The sequence below is a fragment of the Lichenostomus cassidix genome, chromosome Z (assembly GCF_008360975.1).
Source record: "Lichenostomus cassidix isolate B80296 chromosome Z, HeHo_3.0, whole genome shotgun sequence".
NCBI lineage: Eukaryota > Metazoa > Chordata > Aves > Passeriformes > Meliphagidae > Lichenostomus > Lichenostomus cassidix.
In genome coordinates this window covers 41,911,741-41,937,534 of record NC_139511.1, presented here as the reverse complement: position 1 = coordinate 41,937,534, position 25,794 = coordinate 41,911,741, and the positions used below count along the sequence as shown (strand labels likewise).

Genomic DNA, 25,794 nt, shown 5'->3' with positions numbered 1-25,794 from the left:
TTGAGGGAGGGGGAGGTCCAATCTCCTTTCTCTACTGATCTTTTACATTTCTCACACTGAAAGCATATTTGTTGATCATAATTTCAGCTACATTGCTTTCATCATCTCCAGCCAACGACCCCTCCCCAGTCAGTCAGAATCAAATCTATAATCTGGCTATATACATAGTCATTTTAATAATTTTTTCATATAAAGTTTTCACTAAGGCATTTCAGTAATTGCAACCCAACATATTAATTATCCAGATTTATAAGAGGAAGATACATTTCAGCACCTCCTATTCCAATTGAAATACTTATTTCTATTCTCACCTGCTTTTTCACTGAGGTACAATACTTGCTCCAATTCTCAGCCTCATGTGTGAAGACAATGATACATTTTATTCTCCATCTGTCCCTCCGAAAAGCAAATACAGTGCTCAGTCTCATCTTTTTTGCCAGAATGGTTACAAAGCCTTCAACATCCTCTACTGACCCATTTAAATGCAGTTTGTAGTGATTCAGGCAAAGTTCAAAGTATGCAAGTGGCTTCACACTGGAGAAGTATCATGGCAGATGTATCTAGTAGAGGTTTGTTTTATTGGGTATTTTTTAATAAAAAACAACCTAACAAAACAGAGCACAAAGTAGCTCATTAAATGTATTTAAAACAGATTGATCAACGGTAGTTCCTCACTGATCTGAGTTTGCACACCAGTTCATGTGCATAGAGAGAAGGCTTTATGTGGGGAGATACAAGGTCATCACAGAGTAAAAAAATTGCTTCTGAATAGTAAATAAACAATTGAAATAAAACAAAAGATCAAATAAAACTAATCTGTAAGTGCTGTTGCTAGAGGGCAAACACGTACCCTGTCACTGGCATGGAAAGTGGCTGCAGCATGAAGTAGTAAATAAGAGTGTGAAAGTTCACGTACATACTGCCAATATCACCATCTATGACCCAAACCAAATGTGATTCATTCTCACGACAATCTTGTCAGTGCTTTTTACTTTGTTTTTAATGGAGGAATCCTGCTGGACATGCTTTTTCCTTCATGCATACCAGCTTTATGCTGGTGCCCACCTTTGGCACTGTGACTTGTGAGTGCACATACTTACACGAACTTCCAGCACACAGGAACGGGATTGCATGGGGGTGTCTTCAGTGCCCCTCTGAGCCATACCAGCGCGTATCCTGTGCAAGTTATACTGCCTCAGGCTGCTCTGAATTGCACGCTGATTGTCCATGAAGTGTGGCAGGTGGGAAGGAATGATACAGCACTGCATCACACCCAATTCCCCTTGGCACCTCACTGTCCCAGTGAAAAAAGTCCAGAGCAACTCCTCCCCACCTCACTTCCTTGCATAGCTCCACACACCTCTGCAGGTCTTTAACCTTGAGCTAATTCTCTAAATTAAATAGTAAACATCACTTCTTTCCAAAAAGAGACTCCATCTGACTATGTTCCTTCCACAGTCCCTTCAAAACAACTCTTCTCTCAGTAAGAGCAGCAGCTCTTGAGCAAGATAAACACCACTTTTCTAAAGGCCAGTGTGGGAGTCCCGTCCGTGGGTGCCCAAACCACCTCGGAGTTCGGGGAAGGGAGAGACTGCGGGAGAGGGCGGGGCCCCGAGGGAGCGCAGGTGCTGTCTGCAGGTCGGCGAAGCAAAACAGGAGATGCAGTCCAGATTGTCGGTGCTCCAAGAAGGGTTTATTAGGGTAAGGGGTGAGGGGAGTTGGAGGGGTCTCGGGGCATCGACAAAATGGCCCCGAGCCCTCTTGTACAGTAACTTTTATAGGGGGAGGGGAAAGGGAAGGAGGAGATTTGGGGAGCAAATGGGGAAAGGGGGATTTTTGAGTGACAAATTATATATCCAAGAAAATAACAGTACTATAAAAAGAAAACCAACCAAATATCTGCTTTACACCGAACAAAGGGGAACATTCTAGAAATCAAACCATATAGGGAACCGGGGGAGGGGGAGAGAAGTGGCTGTCACCTTGTCAAGCCTGGGTGCCTTCCAACTGGCCTGGAGAGCAGGGGGTCCTGGGAGTGTACCAAGCCCAGGATCCATCCCCATCTCTCTCCCAGGGGGTTGGGGCACCCAGGTGAGCCATGGACACTGCGACAGGCCAGATTCCTCTGCAGAGGTTGTGGGTGGAGACCCTACAGCAACATCCTTAAGGTCTCACAACAAAAGCAGCCTTCATACCACAAAATGGTCATCCTTCACCAGAGGCATCAGTCTTGTCGCACCGGGTGTCTCCACACTTGCCCAGACACACAAATACCCAGAGAATCAGACCAGGCTAATTTTGGCTAAATCCCTGAGATTTTAGGAGGGCTGCAGCACAGCAGGCAGGACTGCATCAGCTGAGACTCCTCTCTGCTAGCAGAGCGAGTGCTCTGCAATCAGGGAGGAGCACAGAGGCACTTCAGCTAAAAGGGGCAAGGTTTTCGAAACTCTGATAACTCAGTATTTTAAGCCAAAACAGTGAACAAAGACTCTGTTGCTTGTTTGGGTTGCACTTCTCTACGCTTCCTGCTAACATGCTGACCACTCAGGAGAGCTCATGAGAGGGAAAAAAAGGGAAAAACAAGAATGTTGCCTAAGCCTTTAAACCCTTTGCAAAGAAAGGCTTTATATTTGTGGAGATGTAAGTAAAATAATGCTGCTTTATGTAGCTTAAAGGGAAAGGGACACCAGAGGGTTGCATTCTGGTTACATATAAATACTCTTTTTTTAAAGCAGTGGCAGGATGTGAACAATTCCATAGGAAGCATGTAGTTATCCACACATGCTTAGGATGACAAGGACATGGGAAACCGCTCACTACTACTACTACCCTCTCTAGTACTATAAAATAGTCTTCTGCTTCAAGATCTTGCATGGTTTGTGTACCAACTCCCTAGGGCCAGTAGGAAAGCACGATAATGAACCAGGATGATCACACCAGACAGGCCATGAACAGCTTGCTCTCTGAGTGAGGAGCCGGGATGGCTTTCTCTACTCTTAAGAAAGCACTTAATGGTTGGACTGAGGAATAGTTTATTTTGGGCTATATGCAGACTTCCCCCCCACCCATTTCTACATGCTCATTGTTTTGGTTTTTTAAAGCATAAATTATTGGTTTGAATAAATGGCCAATAATGTTGGTAGATGCTTGTTAAAACACTTCACTTTGTGAAACACTCACAGGGTCAGTTTTCAAGTAATAGCATACAACCTAGTGATTTTATTACCAAGAAAAGAAAAATCTCACTGTTAACCCACTATGTACAAATCATAGAAAATTCAAATCCAGCTATGCAGGGAGGATCTCACAGAACTAGTGAGCTGGTGAAAACATGGAAGGCAGAGGTGAACACAGCATTGCCTCTTTTAGAGCTACTCTATTCCTCCTCTGCTGAATGCAGCTGAAAACCCTGTGGGGCAGACATGCAGCCAGATGGAGAAGCAAAAATCAGATTGCCTCAAAGCAGTATTTCTCCAAAAAACAAGAAGAGGGGCACAGGTAATCAAACTACTGCTTCCAAAGTGGGAAGGGGGCAGAAGACATTACTACAGTAGGGAGAAAAGGGATTTTTTTTTTTTTTTTTTTTTTAGTGGGATCAGCCAAAAGTAAACTCTGTTCACAAAATTCATTATGGAAGTTTCCCACCCCAGTGCACCCAGACAGTTCTCTGTCCAAATTCCTCTTTCCAACTGAGATAACACAGATCACTCAGGGAGATCCTATCCATGCCTCAGGAAAGACTTTTTTTGTCTTCCAAAGAAAAGGTTTGCTTTTTCACACGTTAATTCAGCTGCTCTCTGCCTCCTGAATAGCATGCCCAGGATCTATATTGCTTCCCTTTGTGATATGAACACACTCAGTCCTTGCTGCAGCATACCACTTATCTTTCAACACTTCCTTCATAGTCTGAAACATCTGAGGTGCTGACAATGCACTCTCCTTAGTAATCTATAGTGTTGGGTGAAGCCCTTTTTAGAATTTGTGGTAGTAAAGTTTTCACAAATTTGCTGCTGGTTCATATTTCCAGACCATAAGTACATACTTTACTGGCTTTTTTGACCTCTCGCCTCTTGCCAACTGCAAATGTCCAGATGAAATGCCTCCTGCAGATATAAGGCACAGGGGTTGGCAGTCCTTGCAGATACAGGTGGTGGAAAGGCTGATATAATACAAGTCAAAACTGAATTGATTAGTTATCTCCCCCAGTATTACAGGTAACTTTCTTCTGGAGTTGCTTCATTTTGTTTTCCACGGAGAACAGAGGAATTAAATAATTTTGCTTAGCATTTTCCCAGTGAGGATCTGCAGTGCTGCGTTACTCCTGTCTAAGAAAACATTCATAACCTTCTAAAGCTCCTACCCTTCTAAAATTTCATTTTAATATGTCTCCTTAATTCAACTTTTGTGCTTAAGGCTTACCAAACACATTGTGCTTTGTCTGGTGATCAGTAGTGCTAGTGAGTACACCTCTTCTGTTTTTCCAGGGGTGCAGGTAGAAGCGATCCCTCCAAGCAGCCTCTGCAGCGTACATACATGAAACTCTTCCTGTGCACAGCTGACATTCATTGGCAATGATCTCAGTAGTCAGTACCAGTGCAGTAATCAGCTTTGACAGTGACATTTTTCATCCATTATTGCTTAGCACAATACTCCTTGTTCTTTTTTGAATGCTTCACAGTACAACTACCCAGGATGCCTTTCTCAACCCTGCCAAGGACAAAGTCCCTTTGTTCCATCCTTTCATTTTGGTTTTTGAAACACTTTTTGATAGTAGCCTTTGTCCTTCAGCCAGTCTTCAGGTATTGATGTCATTACCCATCCTTCAAAAGTAGGATGTTGACTACAGCTAACTTCCTTCTTTCCACCCATTTTTTCACTGAGTGGGAAGTGTTGTTTTGTGCTTCACCATGAGTGCAAGGTCACAGAATCACAGAATGGGCCAGGTTGGAAGGGACCACTGTCATCTGGTCCAACGTCCCAGATCAAGCATGGTCATCCTAGAACACATGGCACAGGATTGTATCCAGAGAGTTCTTGAAGTTCTCCCAGTGAGGGAGACTCTACAGCCTCTCTGTTCTAGTGCATGGCCACCTACACAATGTGGCAGTTCCTCCTTATGTTCAAGTAAAACATCCTGTGCATCAGGTTTTACCCACTGCCTCTTCTCCTATTGCTTGGCGTGACCAAATAGAGCCTGGATCCATCTTCCAACACCCTTCCTTCAGATACTCACAGACATTGATGAGGTCCCCTCTCTGCTCGAGGCTGAACAGGCCCAACCATCTCAGCCTTTTCTCCTAAGAGAAATGCTCCAGTCCTTGCATCATCTTTATCACCCTCTGCTGGACCCACTCCAGCAGCTCCATGTCTCTCTTGTACTGAGGAGTCCAGAACTGGACACAGCACTCCAGATGTGCCTCACCAGGGCTGAGTAGAAGAGCAGGATCATCTCCCACAACATACAGCAACACTCTTCCTAATGCACCCCAGGACACCCCTGGCCTTCTTGGCCACCAGGGCACACTGCTGGCTCATGGACAGCTTTTGGTCCACCAGGACCCCCAGCTCTTTCTCCACAGAGCTGCTTCCCAGCAGATCAGCCCCAGCCTGTGCTGGTTCCTGGGGCTATTCCTCCCCAGTGCATGACCCTGCTTTTGCCCTTGTTGAATTTCAGACAATTCCTCTCTGCCCATCTCTCCACCCTGTTGAGGCCCTTCTGAAGGGCTGCACAGCCCTCTGGGCTATTGGCCACTGCTCCCAGCTCTGTGCCATCAATGACCTTGCTGAGGAGGCATCTGCCTCTTTATCCAAGTCACTGAGGGAGAACTTAAACAATACTGGGCCCAGTACTGAACCCTGTGGGACACCATCGTGACAAACTCCAGCCAGGCCCAGTGCCACTGACAGCAATCCTCTGGGATCTGCCATGCAGACAGTTCTCAATCCACCTCACTCTCCCCTCATCCAGGCCACACTTCCTGAGTTTGCCTGTGAGGTTGTTGAGGGAGACAGTGTTGAAAGCCTCACTGAAGCCCAGGTAGAACAACACCCACTGCTCTCCCCTCATCTACCTATCCAAGTAGCTGTTTCACTGTGGAAAGCAGTCAGATTGGTCACCCATGATTTCTCTTTGCTGAATCCATGCTGACTACTCCTGATCCCCTTCTTGTCGTCCATGTGGATAGAGATGGCCTCCAGAATGAGGTGCTCTGTCACCTTTCCAGGGATTGAGGTGAGGCTGACTGCCTGGTATTTCCTTGGGTCTTCCTTCTTTCCCTTTCTGAAGACTGGGTTGACACTTGCTTTTTTCCATTCCTTAGGCACCTCTCCTGATCTACATGACCTTTCAAAGATGACTGTGAGCAGCCCAGCTATGGTATCTGCCAGCTCTCTCAGCATTCATGGATGCATCCCATGGATGGATGGTCAGGACCCATGTATTTGCGGGTGTCAGGTTTGCCTATGGGTTCCCTAACCCTATCTAAACCAAGGGAAAGTCCTTCCTTCCTTCCTTCCTTCCTTCCTTCCTTCCTTCCTTCCTTCCTTCCTTCCTTCCTTCCTTCCTTCCTTCCTTCCTTCCTTCCTTCCTTCCTTCCTTCCTTCCTTCTTCCTTCCTTCCTTCCTTCCTTCCTTCCTTCCTTCCTTCCTTCCTTCCTTCCTTCCTTCCTTCCTTCCTTCCTTCCTTCCTTCTTCCCTTCCTTCTCTCCCTTCCCTCCTTCCCTTCCCTCCTTCTCTCCTTCCTTCCTTTTACTAGCGTAAACAAAGTCTCCTTTGTGTCACCTGACACTGATAATTATGTGTTTCTCTTATGCTGATTTATAGGTCGTTACACCGCCTAATTCAAACAAAATTAAACTTTAGACTGGGAAGATGTTGATTTACCTTAAATGCACTACTGAGCAAAGGGAGAACTGCCAAGTCAAGTCTGGGCTACCTGAGCCATGTGATTCTTCATTGATCATCTGCACCTAAGTTGATAACTGTGCAGCTGTCATGGACTCATTCAGGGAAATTAAATGGGTTTTAGTCTTACTAAAACATTGATTTGCACCTAGCCAGGTAAGCCTTCTGATTTAACCCATCAAGCATTAATGTCGTTAACAAGAAGAGGGACAATGGGAAAATATGCAGCTCCAGGAGGAGAAAATGTGAACACTGACCATCCCAAGGTTTATTCAGCCTTAATTTCTATGTAACCACACCTTTAGTCATGCAAGGGAACTCACTTTGTTCTTTAGTGTTATCATATATTGGTTTTAATAAGTTTTTAGCACATAGAGGTACAAGTCAGGAAAAAACCCCCAAGTTCATGCTCTGAAAGTGCTGAATTTAAACCAGTCATGTCTGCTTGATGTTGGAGTAAGCTGGTCCACTGCTTGGAATATCAAGATTTCCATTGTAAATGTTCAAAACCCAGCAATTACTTGTGCTAAGTGTCATACTGTATTGCTATCAGGTTTGATAAGGCTAACTTCCACCCAGCAAAAAAGATCCTCACAAACCTGTGATAAAAATAAATTTACACACCAGACTCCCCTTGCTCTACATTCCCTGCTAGTCTCATACCAAAGAGTTGAAAGAACAGTCAGATAGCTTTCATGCATAAAAGAGCAATATTTTCTGCAGCCACAAGCCTCAGCTGTTTCTGTCATATAAACTCCGTTTCAGAATTGGCAGAATTACAGGCTGATAAATAAAATCAGAAGAACAAGTGAATAAAAATAGATGGGGAAGAAAAAGTATTTTCCTGTAGAAGCTCCATGTTACAGAAATGAAGGTTCAAAAAGGCTGGCTGGTAAAATAGCAGGAGCTGGAAAAAAAAATGCCAAACATTCTAGGTCAATACCTCACCACAGGTGAGTGAATATTTTACAGATTACTGAACTTCTGAAGGCTGTGTGAAGTCATCAATGACTGCATAATTTGGTGCTTTTATACAGTATAATCTGTAGATATTTGCCTAGTTGTTCCTCCTGTAAGCATATAATTTTTCATTGAACTAGAACATATGTTTAGAAAAGGCCTGTAGGACTGATTCAAGGACTTCAAGTAAAGCAGAACCACTGTGCCCCTAGGGTATTGTTCCAGTGGCTCCCCCCTCAGGGTTAAGTATTCATATTTTCAGATGGAATGTGTTTGGCTTTAACTTGCAAGCATTTAGGAAAAACTTCAATCCCAACAGGTTTCAAAGCTTTTCCAAAGTTTTAAAATACATTTATACAGAAAATTGTCTTCCACTTCCTCTTTAAATGCTGCTTTGATGGTCAGACACAAGCCTTTCACAGAATCGTAGAATCCTATATAAATAGAATATTCTGAGTTGGAAGAAACCAGCAAGAATCATCAAACATGCAACAGCTTTAGCTAGCAGTTGAGCTAAATACTCAGGAAACAGCCAGAGCTGCCAGGAGTAGGGGAGAGGACAATTTAGGAAAGTAAAATGCACTTAAGAAGTCAGGAATTTCCATAGTGTTAATAGAACACTCATAAGCCTACAGAAAGCACTTTGGACAAAGAAATTAATGGTTCTGGTCAGAAGCTTCATACTAGCTTTATTCAAAATAATACAACTCTAGCTGCTGGCTGAACTGTAGCAACATGTGACAATTTCAACTCTGATGTTTCTAGTACCCATCTGGAGCCCTGAAGTGAAGAGCTTTCACTGAAGAACTTCTCTTGCAAGGTGTCAGCCCAGGGTGGTATCTTTGGCACCTCCCATCTGATAGCCTAGTTCTGGGCAGCCCAGTGGCACAATTTATGAAGACACAAAATTCAATAATATTTATCCAGTAATTGTACCTTTTGTCTTTGATGGCAATACTGAAAAAGGCTGGATCTCAGACATCATTATCCAGCAATGACTCTTAAATATGACTGCACAGCGTGCAATTCACCTGTTCTAGCTCCATTTTTATGGACCAAGCTGAACTCCCTTTACACCAATAATAACATTACTAAGAGATATCTCTATTAGTGTCTCAGGAAGGGGACATCTCTCTCAAGAGTTTGGTGGGAAAAGCTAGAAAAAAAAAAAAAAGAGAAAGAGAAACAAAGATCAATATGTCTTTTCCCTGGATTTTATGTTTCCCATTTGTACAAATGGCCCAGGAATCAGTACCAAGGAATTAAGTTTATTTTAAGAGTTTCCTCCAAATACAAGGCCAGCAACTTGTTTAAAAGAAGGTTACAAACACAATCAAGCTGTCAGCATCAGTTTCTTCAAAGGTGTAACTGGGGTGGGTCTTTGTAAAGGGCCAGGCATCCAACAATGCGCTTTGGTGTGGAGCTGGCATTTAGGTTGTTTTAGCATCTAGCAGAGTGTGATGGTTTGGGCCTGACCAGACAGGTTTATAGGTTTTCATAACTGTGAGAGAATGAGGCACATGATGTGTCTGAAATGTAGTCAAGAAATCTATTGGTTTTGCTGGAAGTCTGAAGCATGAGTGATAAGTGTTAGTCTATTGCAGAGCCAAGGCTTATAGTATTCCTTCACTATAGCAGAACTATTAAATGGCTCACTAATTTTATTAAGCTGGGCCAAAGATTGACACATCTTGGCTGGCTTGCCATTTGGGTGTTTCCAACGTGTCCAAGTAGTGGTGTAAAGGTCCATTTTCTCCGGAGAAGGAAGATATACATCAGGTTTTGCAGTGAACACAGGAGGCTGTAGTCAAGTTTTGTATTTTTCCTGAAATTCAGTTTTAGTGGAAAAAAGAAGATCCGGAGCAGCTTTGTCTGGTATGGTTTTGCAAGCTTGGTTGGCTGAGCAGCCCAACCCTGGTAAGAAAATTTTTTTGTAGTGAGGCCATCAAATGAGACACAATTGACCTTGTATTTCTCAATTTTATGGACAAAATGTTTCACCAGAGGAGGTGGCACATAATTCACACTGTAATTGATTATGTACTCAAAGGGAGCCTTGTTTTTCTGGACCAGATTCAAAGGCTTGCAGCTTTGAGTGGCAACCAGTCCCCTGCAGAAACAGTCATTCTGGTTCTGTGGTCAAACTTTTCCTCTGATGGGCAAAACCTATTGTTTGGTCTGATCTGCTCGGTCCTGAGTTCATTCAGTAACACATAGTTACCTGAAATGAAAGAGGAATCATGCTGAAGTGCCCAACTGAAATTCTTTGATGAGTTTAGGCATATACCATATTATGATTGTTACATTTTCTACTTCAATTAATATTTATTGATGTTGTAGTGTTTGACAAATCCTATTCAAAGAGCAGCTGTAGAATACTTTACATGGCAGTGTGTTAAGCCCTGGAAATGCTCTGCATCTACACAGAAAATTGAATCAAATAGGCCTGTACCCACTCATACTGACAGAGATGGTGAAATACCATGATGGAAGATTAAATAATATTCTCAGATGTTTTCTGCAGGTAACTGAGTGGGTGCTGTCCTCATGCTCAGTCAGCCAGCAATCATGCAAATGTAGCTTCAAGGCAGTGACTTCAACCCCTTCAAACACCTTCCTGCTGCTGGATTGTGGCTGGCTCCTAGCACAGGGTATGCCTGTGTGGACAGCAGAAGGCTGTTCAGGTGTCTCACAAACCATCTGTAGCACAAGGAGAACCAGATGTCCACCGTTCCACTCTAAAGGCTAAGCTGCAGTGCTACCCTTCCTCTTTCTACCTTCACACTTGTCCTGGTGGCTGACCTGGTTCCTCAGCTGCTCAGCTGTGATGCTGCCTGTTTTACTGAGTTCAGAGGTGTGCAGCTCACCTTGGTATTTCCAAGTTGTGCTGTGTGGCATCTCCTCAGCCCTTGGTTTTGCTCTCTGTGGGACTCCTGCTGTCAGTAAAGGCAGAAACTGGGAAGGAACTTGTAACTCTGTCTCCAATTCTTCTTTATCAGAAAAACTGTGCTGGAATTTGCAGACCAAACCTGAGATGTGAAGCATTGAATCATATTGCAGAAATCTCGCTCTCCAAATTTATGACTAAGAAAACATTTTAGGTGATATTTTAAAGGCATTCCTATGTTCCTTCCTTGACCACAATACCAGGGAAATAAACGAGGCTCTGTAATTTGAAAAGGTTTGTGCTGTCACACAAGGAATCTGTTGCAAAACTGCCTAACCCTCTGACCAGTGCTGCAGCCACAAGACCATAGCTTTTCCCCTTAGTAGTAATCTTGTGCAACTTCCCCTAGAGACCATTATGGTTACTGGTAGGAAGCTGCAATTAAATAGTCTTGGAGCTAACCCAACAGGGGATTTTTGTTTTCTTTTTGTAAAGTTCCCTCCTTTCAAACTACACTGAGAGTCATGAGGCAAATAAGCTTCCAGCTGACTCTGCACAGGAAGGAAGTCTAGATGACAAAGTACTGTACATGCAGTACAGTACACATACAGTGACAAAGTAGTAAATGATGCAATTAGGATATTTGAACTCTTCAATCCAATCGGAGTTTGGCACTCCTGTTTCACTTGGGAAGTAGGAGAAATTCAGGCACCACTGCATTGGTGAGATGCTGACCTTGTGCCCATGCCTAGGGTACATGGTTTTCCTGGAGAAATTGTCCAACAGGGTGAACCATGAGCATATACTGATGTGTTTTTAGACATCAGTAATGCATTAATAAAGTGTTAAAAAGTGAGAAGCTAATGAGATTCAGACCACCTCTAAGCAAAGGTTTATTCAGAGAGCTCACATTTCAGATGCCAACCAAGAGTCACCAAAAAACTTTTTAGGTTCTCCCATCATCTTTGCTGAAGAACAGTCTGTGCATTTGGATCTAACCACAGGTCTTGCAAAATATTCAAAATATGATAAGCAAGTCCATCTGTCTTCAATTTTTAAAATTTATAAGCTCTACATGTTTGGAGACCTCATAGGCATTATGAATTTATTTTACTTAGTGTAAGCCAGCAGTGCTACTATTCCTTCAAAATATGTTACAGTTTTATTGTAACTCTAATTCTCAACCATAGATATTAATAGTTTCCCATGTAGCACAATCTTGAAAGCATTAGTGGGTACAGGAGGGAATGCAGGATATGAACCATATGTTGCTGGAGGGTTAGGCACATCTCCCTATAACCAAGCAAGACTAAATTTAAATTCGATTACATATCTGGAGATAGACAGCTACTTGTGTAGCCTAAAGGAGATGAGAATTTTGAAACCTTAAGTTGCAAAGTCATCTGACATTAACTGTAATAAGCAATAGAATCAACTTAAACCTACAGCGTCACTTGGGATATGGTGTGTTTAGTGGGAAAGAGCATGACAATACAGTAGGAAAGGTAACTTAATACCAGTGCAGCACTATTTTATGTGCTGCTCCAATATTTCAGTTATGATAATTAATTGAATACAATATTTCAAAATTTCACACTTGAATAGGTGTGCTGGTTTTGGCTGAGGTAGAGTTAGCTTTCTTCCCAGTGGCTGGTGAAGGGCTGTGTTGTGGATTTGTGCTGAACACAGGGTTGATAATAGAGAGATGTGTTTGTTATTGCTGAGCAGGGCTTACACACAGCCAAGGCCTCTTCTGCTTTTTGTGCTGCCACAGTGGGGAGAAGTTGGGTGTGATTGGGAGGTTGGGAGTAGACAGAGCCAGGACAGATGACCCCAACTGACCAGAGGGATATTCCAGACCACATGGCATCATGCTCAGGATACACGGTGGTGGGGAAGGAGGAAGTGGACAGGTATTTGGGCTGATGGCATTTGTATTCCCAAGTCACCATTACCTGTGATGGGGCCCTGCTATCCTGGGCATGACTGAACACCTGCCTGCCCATGGGAAGCAGTGAATTACTTCCTTGTTTTGCTTTGTTTGTGTGCATGACTTTTGCTTTCCCTGTTACGCTGTCTTTATCTCAACACATGAGTTTTCCAGCTTTTATCCTTTCTCTGATCCAGCTAGTGGGGGAGTGAGAGTGAGGCTGCATGGGACTTGGCTGCTGGCTGGGGTGAAACTACGACAGTAGGGATCAGTAAAACCCAGCAATGCTTAGAGAATAGCACAATGAAAACTTGTATTTTTTGTGGAATATGGGCCTCTAAGAGAATTCATTCAGTATGCAACTTGATCTTTAAGGAGGCTTGGACAAAGATTTCCATTTGCAGTGTTTGGAAAAATACCATAAATTATAACCAAATGTGGCTGTGATACCTTTTATTAGAGTTCTGGAGTTACACTTAAGGTGCTGACCTAAACACTGGAAAAAGAGAAAGATATACATATGTTTCAGATACGGAGAAGTTAGGACATCTAAGCACAGAAGGAAAGATTCTCCACTTGCATAAAGCAGCCTTTTTTTATTGGTTTCACTGAAGCTATTCCAATGAATACCATCTGGTGACATTGCATACGCAAAACAAAGTGTTCAAACTTGTGTAAGTGTGGATATTTTGCACCTGTGAGTCATAGTCTTCACAACTCAAGTCATTCTAAATGGACAGCATTTCCTGTGTGCTTGTTGTAAAAACTTCAGTTTATGCTGCTGCAAACATGCAGCAGTTAGACTAAAGTATAGCTTTAAATCATTTCAGCCAGGTAATTTTAATGATGTATTCACATACCTTTTATTTCCCACCTTCCTTTATCATTTTTACTTCTAAGAAAAAAAATTCTGTGCACCTTGGGACAAATCTGCAATAATAAGCACCAGTCATAAGCTGCTTTATTTGCACAGCATAATAAAATAAAATAAAATAAAATTAAATTAAATTAAATTAAATAAAATTAAAAAACTGAAACCTATCTGCTTACCCATGTTAGCAAGCTGAAAGGTGAGCAGAGGGGAGATAAAATCCTCTGACTTTCTGCTTATGACTTACTACCAAAACTAGCAGGGTTGTTGTAACTGTGTAATTGGAAGTTTTCTCCCAGTGCACAAGGAAGAGAGTTTGTGCTGCTGAAGAGGAAGGAATAAATCTCCCACAAAGACAAGTTACTGCTACTGAGGACCAAGGACATAGTTAAATGCACGGTTCACCTCTTTTACCAGCAATAGAGCTGGAGTGCATTGTGTGTCCTTGTTTCCTGTATACATCTCATGTACATTCACAGAATTACTCTGCAGCAAACACAGAAAGGGTCTAATGCTTCATGAACTGCTCAGATCTAGCAAATTCTATATATTTTAGATGCATCTGATACTGAATGCATGGATCAGCTGTGCAGTATAGCAGGAATATGTTCAGTATATCCTAAAGATGATGCTTTTGGGTCAGCATACAGGAATTCCCATGGCCCTGCTTCTACCTAGGATGCCTGTAAGCCTGCTAGATATGGGAAGGAGGTGAATTCAGGGAGATTCCAATGCTACCATAATGCACGGCTGTATTACCAACTATTTCTGCCTGTATGGTTCCTGCACAGCTTGTTAGAATACATATATAGAAGTAATAAAAACTGCACTCTCTTTTGATCTGTCTTCTTAAAAAGTTAAATTACCTGTGAAATTGTGTTGGTTTTTCTTAGCCCAGAACATCAGCAAGGTATCTTTAGCATCTAAGAGAAATTTAAACCTTTCAAAAGCTGTTGTGGTAGGCCTGAAGAAGGGTCTGAAGGGCTGGGAGAAAACATACCCCTGTGTTCATAAGTTAGTTTTGCTTAGCCCAGTTTTTGTTAGTGAGTGGGCAGTGGCACAAAGATGGCTCCTGTGTGTCCTGTGTGAAGGTTCTGGATGTTTTCACCATGTCCAGCAGAGCCAATCTCTGATGACTCTGAAGATGATGGACATGCTGCTGACCAAGTTTGGGCCAATTAGAGGTGCTGTTTACACCTCTCTGAAAACATATTTAAGAAGAAATCAAAACAAAGTAATCACACACATCTTTTTAGCTAGAGGAGGAGCAGGAGGTGTGAGAGAATATATGAGGGGAAAACAGCATGGAGACACCAAGGTCAGTGCAGAAGATGGGGAGGAGGTGCTCCAGGCGCCGGATCTGAAAACCCTCTGCTAGCCATGCTGACGACCATGGGGAGAGCAGGTTGTCCCCCTGCAGCCCATGGCATCCACAGGGGTGCAGAGATTCACCCACAGCCTGTGGGGAGGTGCCCACGCCAGAGGAGCAGGTGGATGCCTGGAGGAAGCTGTGATCCAGTAGGAGTCCCAGTGTAGGGAAAGGCCTTGCACCTGAGATGGAAACAGCCTGGCCTCAGAGGTCTGCACCCTGTGGACAAGGAACTCATGAGAGAGCAGGTTCAGGCAGGCTGCTGCCGGTGAGATTGGACCCACAGCAAAGTAGTTCTCAGAGGACTGTCTCCTGTGGAAAGGACCCCATGGCTCAGTAGAGGACTCCTCTCCCTGACCAGCAGAAGAAATTCTGGTGATGGACTGACCAAAGGAAAACCCCCATAGCCTGCCCCCCGGTTCCTTGGAAGGACAGAGGGGGGTGAGCAGAGAAACAGTGTCTTAATAGCTTATTTTCACTTCTCATTTGCCTTCTCTGACTCTGTTTAGGGTTAGGTTAGCAATAAATCACTTTGCAGCTCTAAGTTTTCACCTGTTTTGCCTTCACTGCTTCCTCCCTGGTTCCTTATCTCAACTCATGAGGTGTGCTTGTTTGTGTGTGTGTGTGTTTGTGTTAACTTTTTTTTTCTCCTCTCCTCTGCACCGCTGTGGCAGGGTAGAGCAGAGAGAGCAGATGTCATAGGTGCCTGGCATTTGGCCAGGGTCAAACCACAACAGAAGTCCTGAACAAATCTGCAAGGTCAGCTTCCCTTTGTAAGTGGTTCTTATATCCATTTTGGTGCTGGGGATATGCCTCCTCATCCTCCAGGAGAGGCATGGACATAAAACACAGTGTAGTAGTTACAATTAGGTCTGTAAGTGTAGGTCAAATCCATACTGGTCTCTTGATATGCTTTTCAGATGGTTTAGGTTTTTATGACAACACTTCATGAGCTGTGTGATCTCTCCTGTGAAGAATAATTTCATTATTTCTTTTGGGTTATGGAAAAAAATATGTTCCCTTTTCTGGACACACAAAGAAATTAATACTACCCCTTATTTCCACAAGCTGAGAAAGTTTGGATATGATACAAGCAGTCAGTGAAACACATAGGCCACTTGCATTTGAAAGCATGGACTCTGCAAAAGGAATGGAGGCAGCTCTTGACAACCCCAGCCAGGCCAGGTTCCCCCTTCTTTCCACCCAGGAAGGGTAATGGCTTTACACAGAGCTATCTCTGTTCTATAGCAGAGTTACACCAGAAGACATTATTCCTTTTAAAGGGCAGTAATTATAGCAGGCTAGCTAATGTGTGTGGGAAACATATGAGAGAGGCAAAAACAGCCTTCCCAGACAACACGCTGGACACCAGTTCAGCCCAGGATGGGGAGAGAACATCAAAACAGTTTTACAGCAAAACACCAATAGAGCAAAGAAACATCAGCATGGTCAGATAGTCCACTTTTTCTCAGCTATTGCTTTAAAAGAGCTACTTAAGATACTGGAGCAGTGTTACTTAATTCCAGGACATTGCAGAACCACAACAAGATGGAGGAAAAAACATCGTTACCATCCAACATTCAACACTATTTCACTGCCCAAATCCTTTGGTACAGTGCAGAGAGTTTGCTGCCTGGCACAAGCAAGTTCAGTCTTTTATGCGAGAAGTACTTCTCCACTGGTGTACAGACCACTGGCAGCCAGCCAGGAGAAACAGTCATTACAGAAGCTATTCTAGTACTAATATTGCACTTTGCTTCCGTGATGCTGAGTGATGCTCACTGGGCAAGAGCCTGAACCTTTGAATACACTGTATTAGTTACACATTTTAGCAAAATAAACAGAGTTCTCAAAAATCTGCGTAGAGCAGAAGAAAATAGAATTCACACTGCAAAGTATTAGGTATAGTGGTAAAAACAGAAATGCCGAAGTGAAAAAAAACCCCAAGAATATCAAGGGGTGCTTATGTAGATGTCACACATGTTGTAAGCCCTTGGCATACTTTTGTCAGCAATTTAAAGCCAATGTATTTTTTAAGAGGGGTCAAGAAAAGACAAGCTGGAACATGACAGACATTTAGCACCCTCAGCAGCAAGGGAGAGAGTTGGGGCTCGACCCGACTATAACACACATCTTCACAGAAGTATCGGTGTCATGTCCCTTTATTTTAGGAAGCAAGCATTATAATATACAAAAAACACTGTTTACATAATACACTGGTACATATAATTGGATAAAGGTTTGAGTTCGTGCGCCTAATCTACGTTGCTAATTAGTTGAGGCTTTTGATCATGCTTCTTCTATCATTAGCTAAGGCTCTGTCTATTTTTCTTTATCTTGTTTAACATTCTTTTATGATGCTCACATTTCTGGCTCTTTACATTCTGCTATCTCTTGGGAAAGGCACCTTAGAGTAGCTCACACAGTTGAATTAAGCTTAAGAAACATATTCATATAGCTTCGTTCTGCAATCTAAATTCCAACAGGAGAGCTCAGTAACAGAGAGGATCTTTTCCAAATCAGTCACTGCACAATTCCATGTTTGAAACTGTCAATATGTACCAGAACCAAGTAACAAATCACAGGCAGGTAATACTTTGCCAGTGTTATCAAGGCTTTTCTGGCAGTGGAAGTACCTTTTCCACTCTGGCTATTGCGATATGGCAGAACCTGCAGCAGAGATTACAGAGGAGAGATTGATCTACTGTTCAATCAGTGGCGACCTGTATCGAAGACACCATGACAAATGGTACTACCTGCCTGCAACTCCCAGATTTTATCCAGGGCTCTTGAGGTCACAATACTCAGCAAAACGTAACTTAGTAAAATGTGACTAGAGAAGGCTGGTGACAAATCAGTGCTTGCTGGCTTCACAGTCTCTGCATTTATTCTCATACAATCCATCAATAATTCTCTCTATGTTTAGCCACACAGAATGAGAGTTTTTAGCAGCCCTCTGAGAGGTTGAGGTCATCATCTAATTTTTCCATTAGACCTTGGTACTTTCATGCTGGGTGTGTTTTCTTACCAGTATTGCCCAGAGGACCACAAGACTTTCAGTCCAATGGCTAACAGTTCATGCTCTGTTAATGCTTTTTTCTTCTTACTGTGGTAGGCAAGTTTTATGTATTTGGTAGTGTACAAATCCTGAAGAAGCAAATATAAATATTTTCTGTGCTTTCTTACTAGTCTGGGGTTTTTTTCAAAAGTTGTAAAAAATTTGGGGGTAACAGTTACTGCAGAAATCACCAGCCTTGTCTGAGCAAGAATAGTTTTCCTGATTGAAAAGGAAATTTCTAAGGCTTCCTTGACAGACCCTGTATGATAACTGCCCCTCCTTGTCTGCCTTAAAAAGACACCAGTGACCCCACAATTTAGTTCTAGGTACACACAAAGATGTCTAGCTGCTTTGGCTCATGCTGGAAATGGAAGGCATATGTAGAAAAGCAGGCTGCTCTTTGAAACACTCTGATCCTTTTGTTTCTTTCTGAAAAACTTCCACATGAACAGAGACATCAAAAATATGTGTAAGTTAGGCATTTCAGACTTCATCAGCCCCATTTGTGATTTAAATCAACAATAAAAAGGTATAGGTAGGGGAAGGAGTTGGTAGAGTTCCACATCAGGATCGGTACTGCAAGAGCTGGAATTCCTCCCTGAGCCAATCTCCATCATTTATCAGCAGTCCTTCCTAGCCAAGGAGGTCCCAAAAGAGTTGAGGTTAGCAAATATGATCCCTATCTATAAGAAAACATGGAAGGAGGATCCAGGGAACTACATGCCTGTTAGCCTGACCCTGGTGTCACGGAAGGTCATGAAGCGGATATGTGGAGTGTCATTATAAGGAAAGTGTGAGACAACCAGGGGATAAAGACCAGTCAGCACGAGTTTGTGAAAGGCAGGTCCCAAGTCCTGCTTGACCAACCTGATGTCTTTCTATGACAAGGTGACCTGGTCAGTGGATGATGGAAGGACTGTGGATGTGTCTACCTGGACTTTAGTAAAGCCTTTGATGCCATTTCCCACAGCCTTCTCCAGGAGAAACTGGATGCTCCTGGCTTGGACTGGTGCATTCTTTCCTGGTAAAGAACTGCCTGGATGGCTGGGTCCCGAGAGTGTTGCTGAATGAAGTTAGATCCAGCTGAGGGCCAGTCACCAGTGGTGTTCCCCAGGGCTCAGTGTTGGGGTCAGCCCTGTTTAGGATCTTTATCAATGACCTGAATGAGGGGATTGATTGCACCCTTACTCAGTTTGCAGATGACACCAAGCTGGGCAGGAGTGTTGATCTGCTGGAGGGTTGGAAGGCTCTGCAGAGAGATCTGGACAGACTAGATCGATGGACCAAGGCCAGTGGTATGAGGTTCAACATGGCCAAGTGCCAAGTCCTGCCCTTCAATCATGTGAGAGAATGAAAACCTGAAAGAGTCACTGTAAACCTGAAAGAGCTAAAGTCTCAAATATTCAACAGAAGAGAAAAGGAATGTTACCATCCCAACTAGATAAGATGGGGCTAGAAAAGAGGGTATTGCAGAGGCAATATAGTGCTTTTCTGGGACCAGCCAATTTTGAGTAAGTATTTTTAAAAACAATTTTGAGACACCATAGCAATTGTGTCTGATGGGGAGGCATTTGAAACCATGATACCCTCCAACACCCTTCTAAAAAGTTCTAGAAAAACAAAACACATATACAAAACTAGTCTATAAATAATACAATAGAAAGGGATGAGGGTATGCACTCATCATCCATGCATCTGCCATCCAGAGGAAACGGGCCGGAGGCAGTACTGGAGCCCTGCGTGGTGACACAGATCTGTCTTCTCTATTTCTATTTGCCTATCTCTCCTCCTTCCTTTCTTCCTCTGCTTAAAAGTTGGAGTCACTCCTGCTGCGGGCTGTTCAAATATCAAGTGTTGTCATGTGCTGTTCAGAAAAGTTTAATCTGAGGCTGTCCAGAAATGTTTAAATCATTGCTGCCACAGACCTTCCAACCTATCATAAGATGTAAATTGTTCCTACCGTAAATAAAACTTTTTAATTAATCGTTTGGCGTTGTTATGCCGTAATTCAGCCCATGGGCATCCCAAACGTCAGCTACCTCAGAGCAGGCAGTCCAGGACTGCCCTCTGTAGACCCAACGTGTTACAACAAGCAGCCCAGGCAGCGCTCAGGCTGGGGGCAGAGTGGCTGGAAAGGTGCCTGAGGGAGAGTAACTGAGGATGCATGTCGACATTGACTGAACACAAGACAGGGCGTGCCCAGGTGGCCAAGAAGGCCAAAGGCATCCTAGCCTGGATCAGCAATAGTGTGGCCAGCAGGACTAGGGAAGGGATCATCCCCCTGTATTCAGCATTGGTGAAGCCACACTTCAAATACTGTAGTCAGTTCTGGGCGACTCACTCACTACAGGAAAGACACCGAATTGCTGGAGCATGTCCGGAGAAGGACAATGGAGCTGATGAAAGGTCTGGAGCACAAGTCCTGTGAGGAGTGGCTGAGGGAGCTGGGGGTGTTTAGCCTGCAGAAAAGCAGGCTCAGGGGTGACCTTATCACTCTCTACAACTACCGGAAAGGAGGGTGTAGCCAGCTTGGTGTCAGTCTTTTCTCCTTGATCAGATGACAGGAAATGGCCTCAAGTTGCACCAGTGGAGGTTTAGAATGGGTATTAAAAAAAATCTCATTATGGAAATGTCACAAAAACTGCGGGAAAAACAAAAACCTCCAACAACGTTTTTCGTGTTAGAGAGTCAAAACCTTACATTATTTTCTGGCCAGGATGTGCCACAGAAATCATCTCATCCACACATAGCCCAGGTGTGCAGAGAGAACCGTTCCATGACACCTGACTTTTCCTAGATTTTTCAGATATTTTATACAGTCAAAACACACCTGGGTTGGGGCAATCCCCATTACCAACACAGGCTGGGGATGAACAGATGGAGAGCAGCCCTGGGGAGAAGGACCTGGGGGTGCTGGTGGATGAGAGGCTGGACATGACCCAGCAATGAGCACTCACAGCCCAGAAAACCAAAGCTGTCCTGGGCTGCATCCAAAGCAGAGTGGGCAGCAGGGCCAGGATGGGATTCTGACCCTCTGCTCTGCTCTGCTGAGACCCAGCCTGGAACACTGCATCCAGCTGTGGGGTCCCAGCACAGGAGGGACAGGGACCTGTTGGAGAGAGTCCAGAGGAGGGCCAACAAGATGATCAGAGGGATGGAGCACCTGTCCTATGAGGAAAGAGTGAGATAATTGACATTGTTCAGACAAGAGACCTAATTGTGGCCTTGCAGTACCTGAAAGCAACTCACAAGAAAGATGGATAGAGACTGTTTATAAGAGCATGTAGTGACAGGACAAGGGGAACAGCTTCAAACTGAGAGTAGGTTTAGATTAGTTATTAGTAAGAAATTCCTTACTGTGAGGGTGGGGAGGCGCTGGAACAGGTTGCCCAGAGAAGTTGTGGGTATCACATCCCTAGGAATGTTCAAGGCCAGGTTGGATGGAGCTCTGAGCAATCTGGTCTAGTGAAAGGCATCCTTGCCCATGGCACATGAGTTGGAACTAGATGATCTTCAAGTTGCCTTCCAACCCAAGCCATTCTGTGATTCTAGGATTTTTTCTGAAAGCAACTCAGTCTGGCTACTATGAGACATCTCCATTATACCCGTAAAACTGAGAACAGGGGAAACAAACTGATTTTTAGAATAATCTCCATCGTAACTGAAACTAAAATGACATCATGGATTGTCCTATCATTGGTGATCTCCTTCTTATGACATTGGGAAAAAACAGAGCAAGACTCTAAACAACAAGGAGTGGAACAATGCTAGACTTAAGAGGTTTGCTACAATTTACTCTTCCTTCTGGCATGATAAATATTTGTAAAATAACTGCATGATTCTTCAGGAATGAAGTCACTGGTTTGTGAATGCAGCAAATCAGCACATTAATGTCAGTGCTAAACAGTTAAAATTACTGTATAAACATTTTGATATTGTAGTTGACAAATTGTCCCCTATTTTCTAAAAACTGACAATACCTAAATTTTGAGCTCTGCTATGCTTATGCTTGTCTGCATAGATACGGGATTGGGCTTTTTTTGTTAATTCTTCTGATTTTCACTTTCCTCTGATTTTCCAAATTATGCTTTACTTGACTGAGGTCTATCAAGTTAACCTGGCCAATACTACTGATAAAACAAGTAAGTACATAAAGATACGGGTTTTTGTTGGTTTTTTTAAAATTAAGAATTACGGAAGAATAGCAGACCCTTTGAGGGTAAAAAAAGAATACAGGTCTTCTGTTTCCATTTATCTAAACAGAAGCTAAAACAAAATACATTAATAATTTATCAGCTTACATTAAATACTTGTTTAAAGCAGGGAGGACACCATGGAGTCACAGCTCAGGACCAGAATTCAAGATATTTGCTATGTGCCTTACTACTGATAATTACTGTCGACAAAGATCACGGATGCCATAGTATTACTGCTTGAGAGAAAAAGAAACTGCAGCCCAGAGATGGCTGAATTGTCATTCAGGGGAATTTAGTTCTCCCTTGTTAAAAACACTGTCCTCAGACCAACCCTCACAGGGAAAAGCAACATCTCCATTACCACATAATCTACTTCTTATACAATGTCTAATTTCTGTGAAGGGTCAGATTGAAACAACAGTATAGAAATCTCTTGTTTAGATGGCATGATGCTGCTGTGCAAAACAAGATGGGGATGTAAAACCTGGTGAAGGACTGGGGCAGGCTTTAATAGCGAGAACTGATTGCCAACAGTTAGGCTGCAAAGAAAACCACAGGAGATAAGTCTTTATTTTTGTGAATACCTTCTCTTCCAAGCTATGGAGATAACAGTTAGAAGCCCAGCTATCTGACTGAGTTACAGAAGAACAGATAACAGATTAGATGCTTGCAAAGCAAAGAAGATCATCCATTTTCAAAGTATCAAGGTGTATCATATACAAATACCAAATGTGGTAAAAAACTATCAGGAAAAAGCATATGAAAAGTAAAATATTCTCCTTTTAGATGGTGAATGGGTTTGAAACAAATTGTAAATGTACAATAAAACTAAAACTCGAGAGAAGTTTGAAGCCCTTGTGATCCTAACAGTACAAAAACATATTAACCTGAAACATTTATAAGATTATCTGTAATTCCCACACAACTCGGAAACTTTTTTGTGTCATATCAGAAGGCTGAAGTCCAGATACGAAACTTCACTTTTTTCATCAACTCATGCATTTCAACACGTTAGAATAGGTGCTTCTGTCACGTCCAAGTTAATAAGTAACAACTGAGAGACTGTTGACATATTTCCATGCGTGCAGAGTCTTCACTGCAATTTTGGACAAAAATTTAGCAAAAGAGAAAGGTATCTGTAGATGTATAGTGCTCATCAGTGCTTAAAGAATGAACTTCATGGTTGTTTAATCTTCCAAATTTACTGTCAAATAAAACTGCAATGGAAAAATCCGGTTTGCAACATGGCTATGCAGTCTGACAATATAAACAACATGGAAAGATCATAAGCTGCTCTATGAATCCATCTGGCTTAGAGAATTGAAAGCAAATTTTAGGTAACTGTTAAAAGACAGTCTCTTTACTTTTAAAAGACAGACATTTTTAAGGTATAAAGACCCCTTTTGATGAGAAAAAAAATCAAATTACGTAAGTTATACATTACGAAGAATTCATATTTTCTGTTGAACTGTTCTCCCTATCGACATTTATTCTGTGTGGTAATGAAGCCCTAGACTTTGTCTTTGAGCAGTGTGGTTCTGTCCTGGCAGCCAACCTATCAAATTCTTCCATTCCAGCAGCATTTACCAGAAATTACCAATGCTTTTTATATAAAACTGGTGAGTCAGCTGAATTGTGCCTATACAGGTGAAGCCATACTCCCTGCCCTTTGTGTTAATATGGTCATACAGTTTCATGCTGTTTCTTATTCCTATGTGCATCTGTAAAGTTTTCCAAATTGCTGGCATACACTACTGATGGGAATATTCATTGGTCTATTTTCATTTTCCCTAATCTGTACACCTGTTTTCCTATCAGTCATTCCTATGCAGAAAAATTCACATTATTCTGGAAATTTAGATTCAGGAAGTCTTATATAGTAACTGCTTAGTGCAATTGTCTTAGTGCAATATACATGCATTTCTGACCAAATTCCTAGGCTAACTCCAGAGTGCAGAATAGTATCTCTCACTGGCACAGTGCTTTATACAGTGTTGATACACACTGTAAGGAACAAACCACATGGATATTTTCAAAGAAGTTTCTGGAAACACTAGAAAATGCGAAGGGTTTTTCTCCAGGATTTTTCTTATTTGAAGAAGCAGGCTGTAAGCACTTAAATAATTTGTGAGCCCAGTTAGGACCTCCTCCATCCCTTTTGACATACAACTAGCATCTCAGAAGCTACACCTTGTTCATTCACTTTGAAAACACAGTTCCCACAGCTTTCCCATCAGAAAAATCTCAACAGGAATCAGGTGTGTGGAGGGAAGGAAGCTGCAGTCTGAGAGTAGATATTCTCAGATGTATCAACAGATGTAAGAAAGGTGCTGGGGGCTGGAAGCAGAAAAGAGGAACTCCTGAAACTAGAAGGAGCAAATATTCCTAGAGGGAGGCTGGTGAGAAACCATGCGGAAAGACACTGAAGGCAGTGTCTGTCCTTACACAAGAAGACAGACAAATTAAAAGGTAAAAGGATATGAACAAATTGGAGGGGACTATGAAAACCCTCAGGGGTAAAAGAACATCCAGGACTTAAGGCAGAAGGACAAACTGTGTAGGAAGGGAGAAGTGGCATCAAAGTACTAGGAAGAACCACCATTTGGGAAACCTAGATTTTGCTTACAGTGATCAATTTGATTATATAACTAGACAGATTGCATTAGTTGTAGAAAAATCTGGCAAAATAGACACTGTGTCTTTGGCCTGTTAAAGTACCCTTATAGTTCTGCACTAACTTGCAGATGCATGAATCCATGATAGCTTACTAGCCAGAGGTACATATCCCCTTTAAGAAACAAATATAACCCACTGAAAGTACATCTGTGCAAAACCTTTTAATGCTAAGGAATGTACATGTAAATATTTTTCATAAAAATAGACATGAACATTTGAAATCTGATGCTCTTCATTCCTGTTTTTTGTCTCACACAAAGTTGGTCATCAGACCAACCTGAAAGCCTCACCAGTGTGATGTCTACTGGGAATGCACGTGCCTATCTTGAGATAACTTAATGTCACCTTGTGATGAATGACATCTTGCATATTGAAAGAACTATATTGATAATGACATTGTGATTATTTCTTCATAAATATGCTTAGAAAGGCTATTCTCATATTATCAAATTCAAAGTATTAATATAAAATATTCTTAATAATAACTATACATAATACTTAGACCTTATAATATGGAAACAAAGCTGTGAAATGCAGGCTTTAAAAGCAGGAAATACTGAAACTAACATTGTGTGTAGCAGATCAGTCTAGACCTGATGCCTTAATAATTTCTAGTTTTCACTCTTCATGTATCTGTAATTTGGTGTAGTTCTGTGCTTCTTATAAAATGCTAAAAACCTCTGTTCCCAGAGCCTGCAGCCGAAACAATAACTCTGAATAGAAAATCCAAGGACACATTCATTGCCCTAGAGCCCAGAAACATGTGAACAGTGAAATGGGGGGAGCAGGCCTGGGGTGGTTAACACCATTGCCTAAGGGTGTGGAGAATTAGGGGCCAATATGCTAATAGCACAGAACTTATAAAAGGTGAGGGCTTGTGACCCTGCATCCATTTTGGGTGTAGTCCCTCAAGGGGGACTTTGCTTGCCCTAATGTACCTTGAA

The 25,794-nt window shown here is 42.5% G+C and overlaps 1 protein-coding gene across 1 annotated transcript; it reads right to left on the bottom strand.

Annotated features, from left to right (window-relative positions):
• Positions 1 to 9,124: 9,124 nt before the first annotated feature.
• SAXO1 (stabilizer of axonemal microtubules 1) lies at positions 9,125 to 10,963 on the bottom strand. The gene is given in 7 exon segments (XM_085042328.1): positions 9,125 to 9,236; positions 9,238 to 9,299; positions 9,302 to 9,430; positions 9,433 to 9,723; positions 9,726 to 9,995; positions 9,998 to 10,084; positions 10,731 to 10,963. Coding segments are annotated over 7 exon segments (1,080 nt in total). The 5' UTR covers positions 10,909 to 10,963; the 3' UTR covers positions 9,125 to 9,173.
• Positions 10,964 to 25,794: the final 14,831 nt, after the last annotated feature.